This window comes from Narcine bancroftii, chromosome 1 (genome assembly GCF_036971445.1).
Source record: "Narcine bancroftii isolate sNarBan1 chromosome 1, sNarBan1.hap1, whole genome shotgun sequence".
NCBI classification, from domain to species: Eukaryota; Metazoa; Chordata; class Chondrichthyes; order Torpediniformes; family Narcinidae; genus Narcine; species Narcine bancroftii.
Genome location: NC_091469.1, coordinates 126,201,618 through 126,223,548, shown reverse-complemented (window position 1 = coordinate 126,223,548; position 21,931 = coordinate 126,201,618). Strand labels below are relative to the sequence as shown.

The 21,931-nt window shown below is 39.9% G+C and overlaps 1 protein-coding gene across 3 annotated transcripts in view; it reads right to left on the bottom strand.

The window, feature by feature from the left end:
* thbs4a (thrombospondin 4a) overlaps positions 1-21,377 on the bottom strand; it is a 156,146-nt gene extending 134,769 nt beyond the window's left edge. For 2 of the 3 annotated variants that reach the window (XM_069938525.1, XM_069938535.1), the window contains exon 1: positions 4,629-4,765. In XM_069938525.1, the coding sequence (XP_069794626.1) occupies positions 4,629-4,710 (82 nt within the window). In that variant the 5' untranslated portion in view covers positions 4,711-4,765. Of the gene's footprint in view, positions 1-4,628; positions 4,766-21,236 lie in introns of those variants that run through there. The other variant, XM_069938527.1, reaches the window with a different exon arrangement.
* Between the last annotated feature and the right edge of the window lie 554 nt (positions 21,378-21,931).

Genomic DNA, 21,931 nt, shown 5'->3' with positions numbered 1-21,931 from the left:
CAGACTCCAAGACCTGGGCCTCAGTACCCCACTGTGTAATTGGATCCTGGATTCCTTCATCACAAATCACCATTAGTACCATAGTACCACAGGGTTGTGTACTTAGCCCCCTGCTCCACTCGCTTTACACCTATGACTGTGTGACTCACTATGACAACACCATTTACAAAGTTTCTGCTGATACCACAGTAGTGGGCTGTATAAAAAGGACAATGAGACTTTCACTTATTTAGCACATCATATGGGAGGGTGTTGGTAAACTTGATTGAATGGTATACTATTAACAACCTCTCACTCGATGTCAATAAAAGCAAGGAGCTGATTGGAGACTTTAGGAATAGAAAATCAGAGGTGTACAATTCAGTGATTATTGGGAAATCAGAGATGGAGAGGGTGAGCAAATTTAAATTCTTGGGTGTCACTATCTCGAAGAACTTTCCTGGACCCAACACATGAATGTCATCATGAAGAAATAGTGCAACTCTCTCTCTCCTCTTTCATCTCCACCCATCCCTCTGTCGTGCTGAAAGCAACGGTAGCCTGGAACAATAAGCTACCAATCCTGCCAGTCCCACAACCACATATCCATGTTATCTATAATATGACCATCCATTGTGTTCCATGCTTTAAGTTCAACTGCCTTACCTACAGGGCTTCTTGTCTTGAAGTTAATGCAGTTTAGTCTCTCAGACCTTCCACTCTCCCTCTCCCTCTCCTGTCCATGCCTGTCTTGCCTTCTGGGCTTGCTTGCTCTAACTTTGATATTTGATTTAACTTTCTCATCTACTATGCTATAACTTTGGTCCCACTCTCTCGCCCAACTAATTTAAACCCACCCATCTATCACATTTTCCCCCAAGATGTTGCTGAATAGATTGGCAGAGAAATGGCAGATTAATGCAAAAGATCAATTATTGATGACATTAAGAATCCAATATAAATTAACTTAACATGAATGGTGTATTTGCAGAAGGGAGTATGAGTAGCAGAATTGCACACTTTTATGCAATTAAAGAAATTGGAGGAGAGAAAGATACCAAGAGTTAGGAATTCCCAATTTGTAGGTGGCAAATTCTGGTCTTTATTTATCTTAATCTGTGGTCTTACTGTTACAAGCCCAAAGGACCCCAAAACCCAGCAGCAACAATAGACATTCACCAAGACAAGTGGTTTTTAAAACAAAAGTTGTCTTCAATCAACTTTAAACATGAAAACAGAATCAAACTTTAACTTATCTCTATACTTAACTAACCCAAATTAACCCTCTTCTAATTCTAAGTGCATGTGTATGTAATGTGTTTGTACATTTATGAAAAGTTCTTTGGTTCACAGTTCAATCTCACTTCTCCTTCTTCCAAGTTCTCTGGATGCAGGCAATTCTTATACTGTGCACAGAATTTAACATGTATAAAGTTCACCAGGCTTTGGTGCTTGAAAGGTAAATGTTTACTACTCAGGAAGGTTCTTGTAGGGTTTGCAGAGAGAGATTTGTTGTTCCAGGATTTCCACAACTGAGGTACCACCATTCATCACCTCATTGTCTCACTGATGAAACTTGCCCCATCAGGGTTTACCAGATGGTAACCTCTTTCTTTCAGGCTAGCATAGAGTTCCTTTCTGTTCCACTTATTCCAAGAGAAACATCAGACAGATAGCATTTCCAGCCATCCACTGCTCTGGAACTTTTCATCAGTTTCAACCAGCTCTTCCTGACTTGCACTATACAGCTGCTTTCAGTGTTACAGACACTAGCTGGGAGAGCATGTTAACTTGTCTCTCTCTCTCTCTCTCTCTCCAACTGATACTCCAGAAAGCCCATGTGACTCTCTCACTTGCAAAACCCCCACCTTCTTCAGCAAACAACAGGAGTTCTTCTCCTTGATCAAGATGTTGTCTCAGATAAACAAAACCCAAGAATGACCTTTCTGTGAGCACACTGAAAGTACTTTTTAACAGCCGGTTTGTCTTCTCCAAACAATGATCTTTCATTTCAATTAGCACCTAATTGTGAAATGTACATAAAAGTCTTGAAAGATCCTGCAATGTTACTGAATATCAATACTTCAGTATTTCAAATAAAATCTCTGTTTTAAAATGTGTGTATGTAACCTACTCTAAATCTTACCAAAATCCCCCCCCCCCCCCCCCAATATTTATCCATTACATTACTTCTAAAAGAATGTCTCTGATGCGAGGCTACTGGCATTATCTTTCTCCATACATGTTGCCTGACCAACCAGGTTCATTGGGGAAGTAGGGCTGAAGATCATGTTTTATATTCTTTATTCAACATGAAAATATCATATAAAGGAAAATCAAAACATTGCAGCTACTATAAATTTAACATTTTAAATACAGAAAAAGTTGGAAACATTCAGAACGACAGACAGCAAAAATGTTTTACATTGAATAATTTGTCTTCAAATTGAAACATTAATTCTGTTTCACTTCCCACAGATGTTGTCTGACCACAATATTTCTGACAATGTTCCTTCACAATTTCTATCTGGTTTCTTCCACTCTTTTGATGTTAGCCATTCAGTCACTGGGGTTTGATGTTGTAGTTAATGGGCCTCTCTATCTCTGTCACTTCTCCTTTAAGGCATTCCTTGAAAAGCAACTCTTTGATCAGACCTTCAGTCTGAATTCACATCAAGTTCTCATTGAAGAGGTTTGTGATACCTCATTATGTTGGAGGCACTTTAATAATGGTTCCATCCACCTGACCATGCAGAGAACATAATGAATTCAAAGAGGAAGCTTTGCTCTACTTCATGACTTCCCTACCTTTCTACAGAAGTTCTGCCATCCTCACAATTAATGTCAATGCTCCCCAGCATATGAGCTGGGGCAGGGGTTAAACATTCCAATCTAGAGCTCTTCTAATTCAAAGATTTTGGAGGATGCAGTCCAGTAATAATTCTGTCAGGGGTACAACAAATTATATTTTGTAGAATGTATTACACAGATTATGCTCTGTTCTTCTGATATCCATTAGGAAATTAATCAAATTAGTTCTTCATTTCACGTTCAGTCCCAGAGAAGGACTTGGCTTCACTTTGAGACTCGCACTGTGAAGTGTGGACATGTTGGTTGGAAGGTGAAATTTGACACTACAACGTAGAGCTCAATCAATCCTTTCAAACGAATTTATGGTGTTCACTCCCTCGGGATTTTTATTTTGTTCCTTTGAGTTCAATTCTCACAGCCTTGAAGATCCAGTCATCATATTATTCCAACTTCCCCACCACCTGAGATGGTGAACAAGGCTGCCCTGTATTGGAACTGGCTACTGAAGAAACCTGTACCCGGGAACAGATGACCTTCTTCTCTTCCGGGAGACAGTAAAATTTTATTTGAGATATGCTGATAAAATAGCTAATTAGATTTCAAGGACAAATCAGAAGATTCGGATCTTCCAATCCTGCCAAAAAAAATTCCCAATCTCTTTCCAACTTCCCTCTTTCAATACAGTAAGGCCGGTAACTTTATTCCTTCATCAGACTTGTTTAAATGCACATCATTAGGGGAGGTCGGAGAATTGGTTGGAACTTCCCTCTTTCAATACAGTAAGGCCGGTAACTTTATTCCTTCATCAGACTTGTTTAAATGCACATCATTAGGGGAGGTCGGAGAATTGGTTGGAAAAGATTATTATGGTAAGACGAACCCCCCCCCCCAACCCTTTAGGGTTCCTCTGTCCCAGGCGGGCTTCCTCTAGTGGAACTCTGTTCACTTTGTTCCCGATGAGATCAGGCTCCAACTTCGCACAGAAGGAGCGCTCGGCGAGGTGGATCAGCTGCGAACTTGCTAGCTGGCGCTGAGTTCCAAGGCGACTCGAGGTTAATCTCTTCCCAAGATGCTCAACACGACCCGAAGCAAAAGAGAGGGGGAAAAAAATCACAGGAACTGCCTTTTAGTTCCGAAACAGTAACAAGGTAGTAGGTTTCACTGGGCGACGAACTCGCTAAATAACCAAGACGAGTGACTGGGTGACAAAGGGCTGCAGCTGCGAGACATCTCCCAAACAAGGCTCGCCTGAATGTCATGGGTTAACATTAAAATCGATGGCTTTCTCATGGGAGAAAGGGCTTCGAACACGATAAACGTGCACTTTACCAAGAGGTGAAAGTGACCCGTGTCATCTCTGGATCAACGTGTCCAGTACAGGTCATATCACAGGTTAAACATCCCAGATACCGCTCCCCTCTAGGAACATCTGCATTGAAAGTTTTGATAGACCCATTTGTATCATTGTATCTAAAACTAAAATAGATCCCTAGAAGTCAGATTCGCCGGTTAAGTTGCCACCTTATGCCTTGGAGGTAAAGCAGTGTACAATGCTCAACCTGAGCATTTTAAAATCTGTGTTTGATTAACATCACATTTCCACGGGCAAGTAATTGAATCCTGATTTATTCTGCCAAACGTGGGCCGATAACCAGATGCACTATTTTATATTTCACACAATCATGAAAATGAAGGGAAAATATTTCGTTAACATCTGCACATAACGCCTTTCATAAGACATTAGCGTCCCAAAGCACCCACTGAAATAAATGATGCAAAATCATTTGCAACTGATGTTAAAATGAGAAGCCTCTGTGTCTGTTGCGGCAGATACTTACTCTCTGGTTCAGCGTCCGTGGAAAAACTGGGAGCTGATTGTAGAAGAAGTCGGAGAAGCAGTATTACAAAGCTCCACTTCATCTCTTCGGGATCTGGGTTCCCAATAAACGGTGGAGTTTATCAACCAAAAAAAAGTTTCAGAGTGAGGTCCCCAGACTAGGCGTTGGAGAGGCGGTCAATATCACCAGCTGGCAGTTTATTGGTGCCCTTTTCCAGCTGTGAATGTGATTGAAACCTCGATGTTCCTGAGCGACTTCCCTCTCAAAGACTCGCCTCACAGTCAGAAAGGATGACGAAGAAAACTTTCTCCATATGTTCTGAGGTCTGTTTCACTTCTTACACTCTGGGTAAAAATGGCTTGCTACTAATGCAAGCTTTCCACAAATCTGCCTGAAATGAGTTTTTGTAGGCAATGGGAGGGGGGGGGGGGAAAGTTTTGTATATTTAAGAAAGTTGTCACTTTGTAGGGAGGAAAATAATGATTGAATTGATGACAAGGAGGACTGTATTTATCTTGAAGAACTGAAATCACAAAAAAATCAAGCTATAAATTAATTTGAAAAGAGATTATAAGCAAATTTTAAAATAAATTCGATATAAACTACCACTTATCAGATGTTTATACATATTGGCAAGTCTGGAAAACTCACTCAACTTCATCGGAACAGAAAATAATTTGGGAGGCCACGAGGGATGCCAATGCATTAAGTGCTTTGCATCATTACCACGGAACAAATTCACACTGCTGTAGTCCTAAAAAGAAACAAAAGGAGAACCAAAAGGTTTTCATTTACATAGCACCTTTTCATGGCCCTAGGAAGTCAGAAAGTTCTTCTCCACCAATAACTTAGAAGGGTCAGTGTTGCAGTTTGGGAAATTCTGTAGCCGTTCTGTAAAAGGGAAGTTTGCCCAACAGTAATAAATACTATTCATTGGTCCTTCCAATAGTTCTATCAAGAGGGTAGAAAAGCAAGTTGATTAATAATTCATCTAATAAGTAACATTGCTCACATTGTTTCTTGGCTCTGAGAAGAGCCAAGAAATATTAGCTGATGTTTTTGTGTCCTTATCACTGGGGAGGGATATAACCCTATACACTTTTAACTCACAGGGCACTTTTATTGAACAAGTGAGTAGGTCTCGTAACTACAGGCCTGTGAATTTAACATTAGAAGTTATTGGAAAAAATGATGAAAAGATGGAAGAAAATAATCTCTCAAGATTCATATAGACTTGTATGATGAGCTATGGACCAATTATACTGGACAATAAATTTCTTTCAAAAGGTTTGCTTCCTGAAAAAAAAATTGCGGATTATGATAAACAACTTCAAACTGACCACGAGATCATGTAGGAATTTGGAGCAATATTAAATAAGCTTTTATTGAATTTAGCATGTTTAATCGCATAATCATGCTGACATATTGCGTTAGTTCGACTGACCAAAAAATAGTGTGGTGCTGATTTTGTTTGTCCTAATGCTTCACATGTCGGTGTCCAACAAGATATCACTTTTCCATGGTTGCAATGTCCTGATGGAAACTTTCACCATGTTCACCACTGACTGCACCAAGATCAGCAGGGAAGAAATCCAGGTACGAATGTAGAAAATGAATTTTCAATGACATGTTGCACTTTGTGGCTGTGTATACTTGAAGTAGATTTAAAATATGATGCTAAATTACAAAAATGTTATTATCTAAAATAATGGTACTTGTTAGGAACATTTTGCAATCACCAGCCCAAATACAAAAAAAATACCCAAAATTGTTCAGGAAGAAAAATCTTCATTGTCCAGTGTTACCAGCAAATGGATGGGTGTAGCTGATAGGAATATGATGGACCAAAGGTCCTGTTTCAGTGTGGATGAGTCCATGTCAGTAATGAGATGCAGCTGATAGTTAATACAATATAATTACATACATCTTTTCCTTCCTTACATGATCCACATGAAGTGATAAGGGCAGGGGACCAATTTAAAGTTTACGATGAATGTAAGATTTAAAGTTCAGTTCAATTATAGCATGGACTGCGTCAGCCGCAATTTGGGAACTGAGAGGACAACAGTGGCCGCAACATCTCTGATTTATAAAATACTTTTAACAGCGAACCGTATAAATCTCTAAAATCCACAGGTGGGTTATGAAAGAAAATGTGAATTAATGGAATTAATGAAATAGATGACCAAAAGCTTGTAAAAGGTGGCCAAAGGGTTTCTTAAAGAGGCAAATGAAGAGGTCTTGGGAGGGAATTCTACAAGTATGGACAAAGCCAACTGAAGGCTCAGTTGCCGAAGATGGAGAGATTGAAATCAGGGTATCTACAAGCAGCCAAAGTTGGAGGAGTGAGCCTCATAGATTGGAGAATGTTATGAAGATATTGATAGTACAATCATGGAGATTTTAAACTGAGGATTTGTTGGGCACCCAAACAGGTAAATGAACATGAGTGATCAGTGAATGGGTATTGGCACAAATGGCAATGCAAGTCGTCAAGCTTCAAATGTCACCAAGTGGAAGAGTTTAATCAGCAGATGAAGCTGGACCAGAGAGGGGTAATGATGTAGGAATGGAAGTAAACACTTTTTTTTGGAGTGGATTTTCTGATCTTAACTCCAGGATAGATTAAATGTAATACCATGTTTGCAATTTATCAGATTCAACAGTAGACAGTTGCTAGGGAGAGGAATGGAGATTTTCCTTTCCTTAATAAATCTGAAGGAAGAATTCATTCATCCATGAATTGATGTCATGGAAGTGCCATTTAATCTGGAGAAATGATGGTAAGAAAGTATCTAACGTGTTTTTAATTTCTCCAGCAGCGTGATTAATTCTACAAAAAAATTCACATGAAATAAATGAAAAGAATTTGTCCTAAGGTGGAAAAGAAGACATTTGGTGGTAATTAGATTTCAAGATTCAAGTTGAATGAAATAGGTAATTCATCTACTGAACTGTTAAAAATATGGCAAACAGAGTGTACTATAAAGTCATAGAATCATAGAGTTACACAGAAATAGCCATTTGAGTCCATGACAATCACCAAGCAGTCTCAATACACTATGTGGTGTAAATGATTGAATGTGAAACTTCTCATTTTTCCTGATGACAGCATTTCAATCAGAATAAAGCATTTTAATCCACCTGAGAAACATTCCTCAAGATAAACTTAAAATTGACAGTTAATCAAACTGAAATGTTTTTTTTTGCAGTGAAACACAAAAGTCTGCAGTAAAAACACAGAAATGCTGGAGAAACTCAGCAGGTGTCCCAGCTCAGGACCGAAATGCTGGTTATACTGTATATCTTTGCCTCTTATGGACGCAGCATAATCTACCGAGTTCCTCCAGCAATTTTGTATTTTTAGACCGCTTTTAATTTGCCTTGCATGAGGTGGGGGTGGGGGGGGGGGGGGTGGGGTGGGTGGAGAGGATATTTCTCTCTTTGTCTAGATCCAAGTTTTACCCAATTCAAATAAGGATGTTCTCATCTTCCCTCTGTGGATGACTATGACAGTTTCAGTTAACCTCAATTACATAGGTATAGTATTACATACTTTCTTTCTTTTTCCATCTTTTTATTAACATTTCATAATATACACAGCATAAGGAGAATAAAAATAACACAATTGAAATGGAATGTCCAAGTCTACATAGAGTATCATACAAATTCCAGCATGAAAATGTGACACATCAGAAATAATTTTACTATTGGGCAGTTAATATTCATTATATATATATTTTTTAATTTATTACTTTGATAAATTTGATTGTCCGCTCTGGGTAGATTTGGAATTGGAATAATAGATAAATAAATAAATATAATGTTAAAAAAATCAAACTAATCTACTAAAAAAAATCATATAATAAGAAAAACAACTGAGTGTGGCCTATCTCGAGGATCTGAGATAACAAAACAGTAAAAATTATATTATGTCTGAAAAGGAAGAGTTAATTCATAGAATAATGGCAGTTATATCCCATGAAAGTAATCAATAAATGGTTTCCATGTTTCTTCAAATTTAATAGTTGTAGCTAATGTACGACTTCTGATTTTTTTTTCTAGATTTAAGAGAGACATAATATGAGAAATCCATTGAAATAAAATAGGAGAATCAGAGTCTTTCCATTTAAGCAAAATGGCTTTTCAAGCTAATAGTGGAGAAAAAGCTATAACTTAATCTGCAGAGGTAAGTAAACGCCTACATCTGTAATTCCAAAAAGAGCAGTTAAGGGGTTAGATGGTCATTGAATAACCAGTATTATTGATAGAGTTTCAAAAATATCTTTCTAAAATGTTTCTAACATGGGACGTGACCAAAATATATGAGTCAATGAAGCCACCTTATTATTGCATCTATCACAAGTAGAGCTCGTATTAGGAAAGATACGAGCTAGTTTATCTTTAGACATATAAGCTCTATGAACTATTTTAAACTGTATTAAAGAATGATATGCACAAAGTGAACAAGTATTAACTAGTCTAGTAATTCTTCCCCATGTTTCAGGAGATAATGTTAGTTGAAATACCGATTCCCATGTTTGTCAAATCTTATCAATGGGGACTGATCTCAAATTTAACATAAGAGTTTAAATAGTACCAATTAAACCCTTCTGAAAGGGGTTTAACTGGAACAAAGTGTCAAGTAAATCTGATTGTTGTAATGTTAACTAATTAGACATTACCGTATTCAGGAAATATCTAATCTGTAGATATTTTTAAAAATGTGTGTATGTTGAATTATATTTGGTGGAAAGTTGTTCAAAAGACATCAGAGATAATTCCTTTAATCTTCTCAATAAGGAAGGTTCAGTCAAGAGTAGATGGTGTAAAAAGTAATTAAGATATATAATAATAGCCAAGGCAAAAAAATTTCATCCAAAAGCCCTCAAAATTGAAACCCAATAGATAATGAATATTTAATAATTGGATTAGAAGTATACTTACTGATTTTGGATAGTCTAAAAGGTAATGCTGGCCCTAAAAAGAAGCTAAGGAATAATTCTGGATAGATCCCAATTCCAAATCTACCCAGAGCGGACAATAAAATTTATCAAAGTAATAAATTAAAAAATATATATATAATGAATATTAACTGCCCAATAGTAAAATGTCAAATTCGGTAAGGCCATACCATCATCCATCTTCAGTTTCTGTAAATGAAACTTATCCAATACTTTCTAGCAAGTTCAATGATTCATACTTATGGAGTAGAAGAATGTATATTTTATCACAGAGCAAACTAAATATTTTACATGTTATACCTTCCTAAACATGTTGGGTCTTACCAAAGTGCCAACTTCATTTAAATTCTTCGCAGTTGATATGTAAAGAATCTGGAGGCAATGTTACTGGGATAATAGTTTATACAGCTGAATACTGTTCAGGTATAGTTTATTCAAATATATTCTAGATCTGTTTCAAGTAGTTGAATTATTATCAGTACTTAATCTAATAGAATCATAGAATAGCACAGCACAGCTAGTCTATGCCCACTGAATCTTCAGAAAATCTCTAACAATTTAGATTCAACATTGATATTATGTATTGAATACTTGATATTTTTAAAATAAAAGTAGAAAGGACTTGAATCTCTTAGCATATTTATTCATTTGTTATTTGCTGTCAGATAATGAGTCATTTACTCTGCTCCTCTTTCCACTTATGCTACCTGATATGCGGTTTTTAATTCAGAATTCTGGCACCAGCTATATCACCCACTGCCTTGAGAAAGCTGCCAAAATCTTGGGTTACATTCTCCCCCCCTTTCTGTCAGGCAGAAGATACATGAGCTTGAAAACAGAAACTTCCAAAAACAAGGCCAAATTATTCTCTGCTGTTATCAGACTCTTGACTGCACCTCCAGTGGAAACGAATGATGCCCTTGTCATTGTTTAACGGTACTTTTCTCGACATCGTTTATTTTGACCTAGTAACCCTCCACCCTGCACGTTTTGTCTTACTGTAATGCTATGCTCTGTGCTTTTGTTTTATTGTTGCATTATTTGTTGTATTTAACTCTGCATTGACTTGTATAGATAGAATGCAAAACAAAGTTTTTTATTTGTATCTTAGTACACGTGACAATAAACAATTTAATTCAATTCAATATTTTACGTCGTAAAATTTCAAAAAAGATGACCAATTCCATGGCCAAGGTGCCAAAAATGTTCAGTTTACTGCTAGATTTAAATGAATCCATGTGAACACCTGACACTCTTTTATCTGCAAAGTAGAAATACCATTTCCCAACCTAAGTCCTGCCAAGTGCTTGATGTATGTACATTGTGGGTGAAGACCGATTCCACAGCAGGCTGAGAAAATCTCAATTTCATTCACAGATCCATTTCCCCTCATGACTACCAACCGCCTTGTTGTTGATATTATACTGTCAAATTGTGAAAGTAGCATGGGACAAAAGGAATGTTTTCTCACACTGTCTTTGCTGAATGCAATTTCACTTTCATTATTTCTAGTTGATCTGCCATTATATACTATGTCCTATAAATGAATGTTGACTCTGCCTAGTTAAGTAACATCTGATATACTGAATGCCTGCAAATGTTTGTCAGTCTCACAGTCGCAAAACTTTGGTTAATTGATATGTTATGCCGTTACATGAGAGGGGGCATGTATCATTTCAATGCTGGCTAATTTTCTTTGTGTGAGGCTAAGATGCTATTGATGTACTGTTATTGTGGGAATACATCGAAACAGTAACTATTCATACAAAAAAAAGTGGCGATACATCTTTTCTGGCTCATGGTTGAGATACCGCATGGTGTAGCCGTGCACCATACAGGTCTCGGTGATCTTATCCTTTTGTACCGCCTCAACCGGGACAGTTGATAGGGCACCTTAATTCAAGACCTACTGTATGTGTAGCAATACAAATCGATTGCTAGAATTCAGATCAATGATGAATCAACTTTTCAATAAATCTGAAGTACAATAATGTATTTATTTAAAACACTAGTAAAACTCCACTAATAAAGCTACAATATAATGAGTACACTTTTAAAATAACGAGACTCGCATGCTTCTGCCTTCTGCTGACACTACACAATTGATGAATGGTCTCAAGAGATCAAGGATCCTTGGCATGGTCCACTTCGAGAAGAAGTTTGATGATTTGGCTTATGGCCCATACATGGAGTCAAAGTCATAGAGTTCCACACCAGTGAAACAGGCCCTTCGGCACAACCTGTTCTTGCTGACCAAGCTAGTCCCATTTGTCTTTGTTTGGCCCATGTCTGTCTGAACCTTTTTCTCCATTTACCTGCCTAAATGTCTTTTAATTGCCTCTACCATCCTGTGGTAGAAGATGTCCCTCAGGTCCCTCATAAATCTTCTCCATCTCACCTCAAATTGATGCCCTCTCATTTTAGATTCCCCCACCCTGAGACCATGAATCTAAGTAAAAACACAGAAATGATGGAGGAACTCGCAGATCTCGTAGTATCCATATAACTGACATTTTGGACCTGAGCTCTTCTTCAAGGTAGGGGTGAAAAGCTGGTAGGCATCTAAATTAAAAGGCTGGGAGAAGGAAAGAAAGGCAAGGGGAGGAGCATGACCAACAGACAAATTGGACATGGCTAGGAGGACAGGAAAGGAAAGGTGAGAATTGACAGAGGGTGGGGGCGGCTCTGTGAATGCAGAGCTGAAGGAAAGGCAACAGAAGGAAAATGGTAAGAGATAGAGAGGCAGAGCTAGAGGAAAGGAGAAACGGGGATAGAAAGAGGTGGGGGCCAACAAAAAGGTGATGTCAATGTCATGCGCTTGAAGGGTGCCCAGATGGAATGTGAGGTGTTGTTCCTTCAATGTGCAGGTGGCCTCAGTCTGGCAGTACATGACACCATGGACAGGCATGCTGGCAAGGGAATGGGGCAGGGAATTGAAATGGGTGGCCACTGGGAGATCCCTGCTATTGTGGTGGACAGAGCTGAAGTGCTCAATGAAGTGATCTCCCAATCTTTGCCCAGTCTCTCCGACGTAGAGGAGACCACAACAGGAGCATTGGATGCAGCAGATGACTTCTGCAGATTCACAAGTGAAATGTTGCTTCACTTGGAAAGACTGTTTGGTGAAGGAGGAGATGTGGGTGCAACGGTCACAGGGATAGGTGCCAAGGGGGCGATTGGTGGGAAGGGAGGAGTGGACAAGGGAATCACAGAGGGAGCAGTCCTTGTGGGAGACGTTGAAGGGAGGAGAGGGGGGAGATGCATTTGGGGGTGGGATCACATAGTAGGAGGTGGGATCACATAGTAGCTGGTGGAAATGACATGGCTATTTATTTCCCTGCATTCCCTAGCCTCTGCGTCTTTGTCGATGAGAAATACAGATGAGAAATACTAATTTTGCAACTTGTCCATCTCCTGTGGTTTCACAAAAGTGATCTTGTTGACGTTTAAGGACCTTATCCTCTCCTAGTTACTCTTTTGCCTTTAATGTATTGTGGAATCTCTAAGGATTCTCCTTAACCTTATTTGTCAGATTCACTTCATAGCCCCTCTTTGCTCTGCTTATTTCTCTCCTACATCATTATATATTCCTGAAAGGGTTTGTTCCATTTCAATTTACTATATCTCCTTCATTTGCCTCAATATCTCTGGTCATCCAGGGTTTCCTAATTTTGTCAGCCTTGCCTTCATTCTAACAAGAACACGCTGCCCTGAACTCTCCCGGTCTCTCTTTTAAACACTTCCCTCTTGCCAGACATACCTTTAACTGCAAACAGCCTTCTGATCAACTTTTGCAAGTCGGAGACACAAGAGACTGCTGGAATTTGGATATAAAAATTTTGCTGGAAGAGCTCATTGGGTTGAGCAGCATCAGAGGGAGAAAAAAGAATCTTTGCAAGTTCCTGTCTAATTCTATCAAAATTATGCTTGTACCAAGTTAGGAGTTTATCTTGTGGGCCCGTCCTACTTTTTTATTCATAATATAAACTCAGAAATGCTGGAGGAACTCAGCAGGTCTTGCAGTATCCATAGGAGGTAAAGATACATTCCCAATGTTTCAGGCCTGAACCCTTCTTGAAGAAGGGACACCTGAAATTAAAACAGAAAATGGCAGAAACATTGAGCAGATCAGGCACTATCTGTGGAGAGATAAACTATGATTGTTTTAGATTGTGGGCCCTTCATAATGTGATGACACCTGACATTGTACGTACATCCTATATATCACAGGTCCTGCTGACTCAGATGAAGGGAGTGGAATGTGAAACACAAACTGTTTCTTTCTGCACTAGATGTTGATGTGGATTTGCTGAGCTGTTTCCAGGAGGGTTACTCCTAAAAAATGCAATCACTTTTGTAGGTAATATCTTATCCCTCTCAATGCTGTCTTGCATTAACTCTACTAATACTTTCAAATATTTTCCATGAGGCCTAAAACAGAATATCTAAATTCCTAAATGCTTTCCCAAAGATGGAAATCACATTTATAAGCTTCCCAAGCTATGAGATCAGAATCAGGATCAGAATTTATTGTCTTGAACTTCTTATGAAATCTGTGGCTTTGTGGTATCATTAAAGGTGCAAATATTAAAGCTATAAATTACATTTAAAAATAAATAAATTAGTTCAAAAGAAAGAGAAAGTGAGATGTGTTGTGATTCATTGTCCATTCAGAAGTCTGATGGCAGAGGGGAAGAAACTGTCCTTGTTCCACCAGATGTTCGTCTTCGGGCTCCTGTTGGTTTGTTAGTCGTGGCTCAGTTGGTCACACTTTCACCTGCTAGGTCGGACATTTAAGACTTGAGCACAGAAATCTTGGCTGGCACCAAATGTGAGCTAGCCTTTCAGATAGCTGGTCTTTTGAATGGTACATTAAACCAAGGATCTTGCATGGGTGAATGAACGAATCACTTGCAGCATTTCAAAGAGTGATGGGATAAATCAGAACTAACTCATAGATCCATCATTTTCTTATTTCACAATGGAACAAACTAGATTGCTGAATCACATTTATTCCTTAATCAACAGCACGAAATATCATATTTCAGCGGGCCGAGCAACTGTGCAGTTAGACGGGCCGAATCGCTGCCCCAGTCGTCCGACACAAGATGGAGTGGGCCCCCCTGCCCTTCTGAGGAGAGGGGGACTCAGGGGATGATGACGCTTCCTGGTTGAACGCTGCTGGACAGGTAGTGACACCGCGAAGTGCTGAAATCACTCCTTAAGGCCAGCACACCTCTCACAGAAAGTGGGCAGTCCCCTCGAGTAGCGTGAGGAATTCAAAATAAAGTTCAGTTACTGGTTCACCCTTGTGCTGTGCGGACGTCTCTCATTTCGGTAGCGCTGCCATTAGCAGACACTTAGGCCTTGCAATATGAGATTTAGGCTCCTATGACCTTTCTGTTACCACAGCGACTAAACTTACAAAAATAATTAATGGGCAGGCAAGTGCTATTGAATACCTGTATTTCAAAATTCTGTGGGTAAACACAAACCTTTTTTTTTGGGGGGGGGGGGGTATCGAGTAAATTCTAGAAAGTATTTGCATAGCACCTTAAATCAATTGAGTCCTTGCCTTCAGGGCCATCAAATGAGCATTTTTTAACCAAGAGTCTTCCCCTACCAGCATCACAACCTCGCCAACAACACCCTTCCTGAGGTCATACATTTTTTCCAATCTGCTTTCCTCCTTGAACTTCCCTGTGCCTTCAGCCATTTCCAGGAGCATAGGAAGATGAGACAACAATCTGGTCTCTCAGGTTTGTTCCATTATGAAATCAGAAAATGACTAAACTATAAGCTAGATCTGTATTATCCCATATCCTTCAATATCCTTGTTTAACAAAAACAAATCCATCTCAGATTGCCTTGAAACAATTGCTATGTTCAGAAGTGGCTTTATGGAAGATTTTTATTTACTTAATTTCTTGCAACATCATTATCCTTTTGGATATTCTGATAATCTACACCCCTTCTCACCAAGGCGAATATGTGGTGTCCTTAACAATTCACAGTGCTTCAGGAGTGGTCAATGTTTGTTACATATTTTGTTCTGGAGCCTATGCCATGTCAGTTCAGAATTATGACTGAAGCAAAACTAAAAGTAGATTATCTACCACAGTGGTTTTCAAACATTTTCTTTCCACTCACACACCACCTTAAGTAATCACAGAGCATCAATGGCATAGGGATTACTTAAGGTAGTGTATGAATGGAAAGAAAAATATTGAAAACCCCTGATCTACAATAATACAGGGGATCAACATAACTACATGAAAGGGATATGTTCAAACAGATTTGCAGAAGTTAAGGAAATAAAATACACCTGTGTGCTTCTGATGAATAAATTAGTGAAATTTAATGAACAGAATGAGAGAGTTACGTACATCTATATTTTCTCTACTTCCAGATGCTTAAAAGATTGTAGTTATTAAAAGCAACAGAGGACAAACAAATGGGCATTTACTGAAAGGTTAGCCAAGGTTTGCAGAATGGATGATGTAAGCAGATGGCCTTGGATGAGATAAGAGTGCACGGGATGGCAAGCATTGGAAGTGAATAACACTGAATGCTTTGGTATATTTCCTTCCCTCTGGATATCTCATCAAAAATGAAGTACTTCAACAATTCTTCATTCCTGCCAGGAGTCCATCTCCCTTTGATATGTTACAATAATCATGTAAACATTGTAACATATGTTCAGAATAGATATGAGAAGAGAATTAAGGCTGGCTGTGTGTGTTATCAACAAATAGTGAGCTTTCTTTACACACGGGGAACTCACAAAATGGCACACTATTCATTGGCATGGTAGTGTGGGAAAATTATAAACCACAGACACTGAACAGCTAAGTGTGAACAGAGTCATATTACATACAATGTGTTATTATATACAAATGGAGCAAAAATTCTTTTTAAGCTGGACACAGGGACAAAGGTCAATTTGATCTGTGAGCATGACATCAGTGCAATGAAGATAAAACCATACATCCATGCAAATCCTGTACAACTCAAAGCCGATAATGGATAGCACATCGACATGAAAAAAACATGTAAACTCAAGGTGTAAGTTAAAGATAAAGAACACCACCTCAGGTTTGCAATAGTCCCAGATGGACATGAATCAATCAAGAGGGTGTGTTAACTGATGCATTATCCAGGGCAATGATGCAGAGTGAAGCACACAATGAGAGTTCCACAGAGACAGATCCAGTACTTTTGATGTACTTTGACACATCCAGAAAGACGAAAATATCTACGGATGCTTCAAAAAATGGAGTAGGTGCCGTAGTACTTCAGGCTGTGGGAGGACAATGACAACATCTGAATGTCAATATGCACAGATCAAGAAAGAGAGTCTGGGTTTGGTCTATGGACTCAAGAAATTCCACAGTTATGTGTATGGTCTACCAATGTTCGTGACAGAGACAGACACAAGCACCTGTGCTAAGATCAACACATATTGTTAAAGCACCTGACAAAGTGAATCTCTAAAACAGTGGTTCTCAACCTTTTTCTTTCCATTCACATACCACTTTAAGTATTCCCTATGCCATCGGTGTTCTATGATTAGTAAGGGATTGCTTAAGGTGGTATGTGGGTGGAAAGAAAAAGTTTGAAAACCACTGTTTTGATCATACCTAACTGAATTGTTATGTGCATGGTTTCATAACTCCAAAGGAAATGGGCCAATGACAATTTTTCTCAAGCAAAATATTGCACTAAATGTGGTGATACACCATTAGCCCACTGCAGGGGGAAACCTGTGTAGCTGCAGAAGAGCACTGGAGGACAAGGCAACACCTGGCCGGCTGTCAATCAGCTGACCTGAATGGACCAAGCCCCACCTGGTCGGCTGCCAATCATCCTCCAGGATATAAGCTAGATCCGGTCCCTCGAGGTCAGTCTCAGAGCTTGCAACAGCATTCTCACAGCCAGCTCTGTGGAAGTTTATATGGAATAAAGCCTGTTGAACAGCCTTTATGTTTTGTGCCTGCTTTTCTGCTCAATAGCGCATCAAAGTAACAATTGGGTCAAGAGCAGTGATTCTCAACCTTTCCTTCCCACTCACATATCACCTTAAGCCATCCCTTACTAATCACAGAGCACCGATGGCATAGGAATACTTAAGGTTGTATGAGAGTGGAAAGAGAAAGGTTGAGAACCACTGGTCTAAATAAAAAAGGACTGCACACTTAAATGTTTGGTGCTGCTGATGTTGTGTTTATATTTGTGTTGAACTTTGAAATGAATACTGTAGTATTAGTGTGTCATGTTGTTAGATTAAACATCTCAAGTAAAAGGAGTGTAATGATAGAGTGCTAGTGATCTTCCTGATCACTAGAGGGATTTAGAGACTAATTTTGTTTGCAGCTTGGTTGGATTCAAGATGGATGCCTCCACAGGGCCATTTGTGCGTACTTTAGCTAATAGTGTATAGTTGTTTTAAAAGAACCCGAGTTTATTTATTACAATAAAAGATACATCACAAGGACTGGTACCACGTCCGTCTGCGAGCAGGTAGTCCAAGATCATCCTGACTCCTCCTTATGGTGAAGTGCCACAGCCATCTCATTGGCCAGTGTCTCCACCACAGTGTCCGTTCATCTGGGTGCTCCTTCAGATCTACGAGGCATAGAGTGGCACGCATCCCAGATAGCTGGCGCTGAACCATCCCATGGGTAACCAGGGGTCGGCCCGACAACTGCACATACAGGACATACCATTTAACTCCCTAGAGAGCATGCATATTCACTGGGCTGTCAGCTGCAGACTCTCTCAAGCCAGGATACTGTTCCTGCTCGCACTCCCACCAATTGCTTGGACCAGTGCTGATTGAACCATCTGCACAAACATCCCCAAGACCTACCTACTGTTTGGGGGCTCACTCTGAGAGTCAGGACTTTATTGTGTTGGCCAGATTGAGCCACTGATCTGACCAAGGGTCACTGGATGTGTGACTATTACTGGTGTTGGGTGAAGCTGGTTGGTGATTATTACCTTCCCAACACAGGAATATCAAAATCCATGGAGCTGGGAAATTTTCTCCCAGAGTTTCTGTTTTCAGCATCGGCAGGAATCAGTGTTCGCGACAGTCCTTTGGTAGCGTTCAAGTTGTTGGCTCTGTCGGCATATTCATCAGCCATGCGTTCAACAACCGCCATCACCGCTTTCATCGCCCGCAGATAAGTCATCCCGTGAATGAAGGAAACTCACTCTCTCTGGGTTAGATAGTGTGGGTAACACCACCCACTGCGTATCTCCCAGCCCATGCGCTACAAACCTCCTTCCTTCTTGGTGGCACTTTCTTGGCCAGAAGACGATGCTCCACCTGGCCACAGGCTGTTCTATCTGACCACAGGCCACTCTACCTGCCTACCATTCAGTAAGTGTGCACAACAGGTCACACACACCCACACACACACACACACACGTGATGGCTTTCCCAGTCCATGCACTACAAACCTCTCCCATTCTCGGAGCCCTTTTCTTGGCCAGGAGACTTGACACTCCACCTGACCACCTCTCAGTAAGGACGCACCACCACACACACACACATACACACACACACACACACACACACACACACACACACACACACACGCACGCCCTGGACATGTGAATGTTACAGGTTAAATTGGTTTGTATTGTGCAAAAACATTGCAACCGCATGGGTCCAGTCAAAATTCCTTGAACCTGCTCGCAATGCCAAATGCTGTGCTCAGAATAGGTTAGATGGATTCAAATAAAATCAAGGCTGGACACATGTGAGCTTTATTTATGTCTAGGGGAACTCACAAAAGGGTACACACTCACAGACTAATTGGAATAATACACAAATAGCTACATATCGGGTGCTAAATATTCTCAACTCCTGACTGAGAATGCAAGGGTTAATTACACAATGCCCATCCATCCACAGTCACAGTACACTAATGAAGGGTAAATTAATTACATCTAACAAGTATATCAAATGAACTAACATTGACCATGGGTAGGATCTGGGATGGGCCCATTGCAGTTGGCCCTTTGGATTTAAGTGATAGTCTCGAGGCAGCAGCAAGAGAAAGAGAGAAAAACACTCCATGTGCTAGGCTTTTTCAATGCAGGGCCTGTCTACATGACCTACAAGGACCAATTGTGTGTCAGCCTCACTTGTGGGCAGATCTAACCATTGATTGGCAGGTGAGGTGATTTCTGACTAGGTTCCAGCTGGAGTGGGCACATGACCCTCTGCAATCTGCATTCTGACCAGGTTCCACCCAGAGAGGTCACATGACCCTCCTACACTATTGTAATTAAAGGAGGCCGGGAAGTAACTCACATCCAAACCAATGCAAAAGAACTTCAGACCTCCAATAAATTAAAATAAAGCCAATTTTTTAAAGCTACCAAAATGTTAGTACATAAAATTTTTATTTTAGACATACAGCACAGTAACAGACCCTTCCAGCCCACAAGTCCATGCCATCCAATTACATCCAGTTGACCTACAATTCCCCTACATTTTGAACAGTGGGAGGAAACCGGAGCACCTGGAGGAAATCCACAGACACTGGGAGAATGCACAAACTCCTCACAGACAGTGCTGGATTTGAACCGTGGGTCACTGATGCTGTAACAGCGTGGCACCAATTGCTATGTTAACCATACTGCCTCAATTATTTAGGGCTTTGTGAGACCATATCTGGAGTGTTGAGTACAATATTGGCCACTTTATTTAAGGAAGGAAACAATTCATCGACTAACATAAGAAATGGGTGCATTATCTCAGAGGGAAGGCTGAATAGGTTTGGCTAGACTTGTATCCACTGACATTTAGAAGTGAGGGAGCACAAACTGAAACCTTAGATTCTGAGATTTTTTGATAGGACATGTATGGAGAGAATGGTTTCTCTTCAGGAAGATTCACTGGGATCACTGTTTATAAACAAACAGTTACCCATTTAGGAATAATGTTTTTTTTCTCATCAGGTTATGAGTCTTTGGAACTCTCTCCCTCAAAGGGAGAAGGAAGCAGGGTCTTGAAATATTTTTGAAACAGAGATAAAGAGATTTCTTGTTGAGCAAGAGTGAATGGCAGAGCAGAATGAGGAACTCAGTGATTAATTCTTGTACCTAATCCTTGTTTATTTAATTTAGACATACAGCATGGTAACAGACCCTTCTGGCCCACGAGCCTGTGCCATCCAAATACACCCATGTGACGAATTAACCTACCAACCCTATAAGAGCATGCTAGTACTTCCACGTCCACACCAATTTGCATGAACATCCATTTTAAAATCCCATGAAAGTTTTACTTTATTTATTCCTAGCTGTATACACAGCGTGGCCCAAGAAATAAAACACTCAGTTGTTGGACCCAAAAGATGTCATCTAAAATGTTGAGTTGTAGGACTCTACCGTGTTGGCCAGCAGCAGTATTTTCAATGGCTGTGGAGGCTCGGCCAGTAGAGGTATGCTATGTTTTACATTGGAACAACATATTGACAGCGTTTCACCTTCCCACTTCTTTTCTCCACAATGTTGGTATATATCTGGCATGAAGCCAATTGCAACTGCATTAATGGAAAAATACTCAATGTTAACTGAGTAATTGAATGCAGCGTTTAGCAGGTTGGCTGTAGTAAATGGTACTAACCTTTGGCTGATGACTTTTGTTTATATTGCTTGGAGTCTTGCTTGTTCTTCTTCAGCAGACCTGGCTGCATCACCACTGAGGCAGGCTTGGTGTTGTTCCTCAGTTTCCTGCTGCCTGCTCCTTGTTTGTCTGGAGGCTTGAGCACTGAGATGGGTGTATTGCTGCTGTTCTGTTCCCTGCTGGCTGTTCCTTGCATGCCTGGAAGCATCAACAGTGAGGCAAGACCGATGTTCCTCTGCTGTCTCTCGCTTTCTCCTTTGTCTAAATCTACAGGCTTATGAAGAGCTTCTGCCAATATTGCTTCACTTTTTTGGACTCATATTGAACTGGGTTTGACCACTTGTTTTTATTCTGAATGTACACTGGTGCACAGCACTGTATCTAATTGAGGTTTTTTTTTAAATTTTTGAACTTCATATGAACTTAAAGCAGTGGTTTTCAAACTGTTCCCCTAAACTCACATGCCACATTAAACAATCCCGATGCCATAAGTGCTCTGCGATTAGTAAGGGATTGCTTATGGTGGTATGTGAGTGGGAAGGGAAGGTTGAGAACCACTGCTCAAGACCCAAATGTTACTGAAATAGTTTGCTTGAGAAAAATGATCGTTGGCCCATTTTGAGTTATTAAACTGTGCACATAACAAATCAATTGGGTACAATTAAAACAGTGGTTTTCAAACTTTTTCTTTCCAC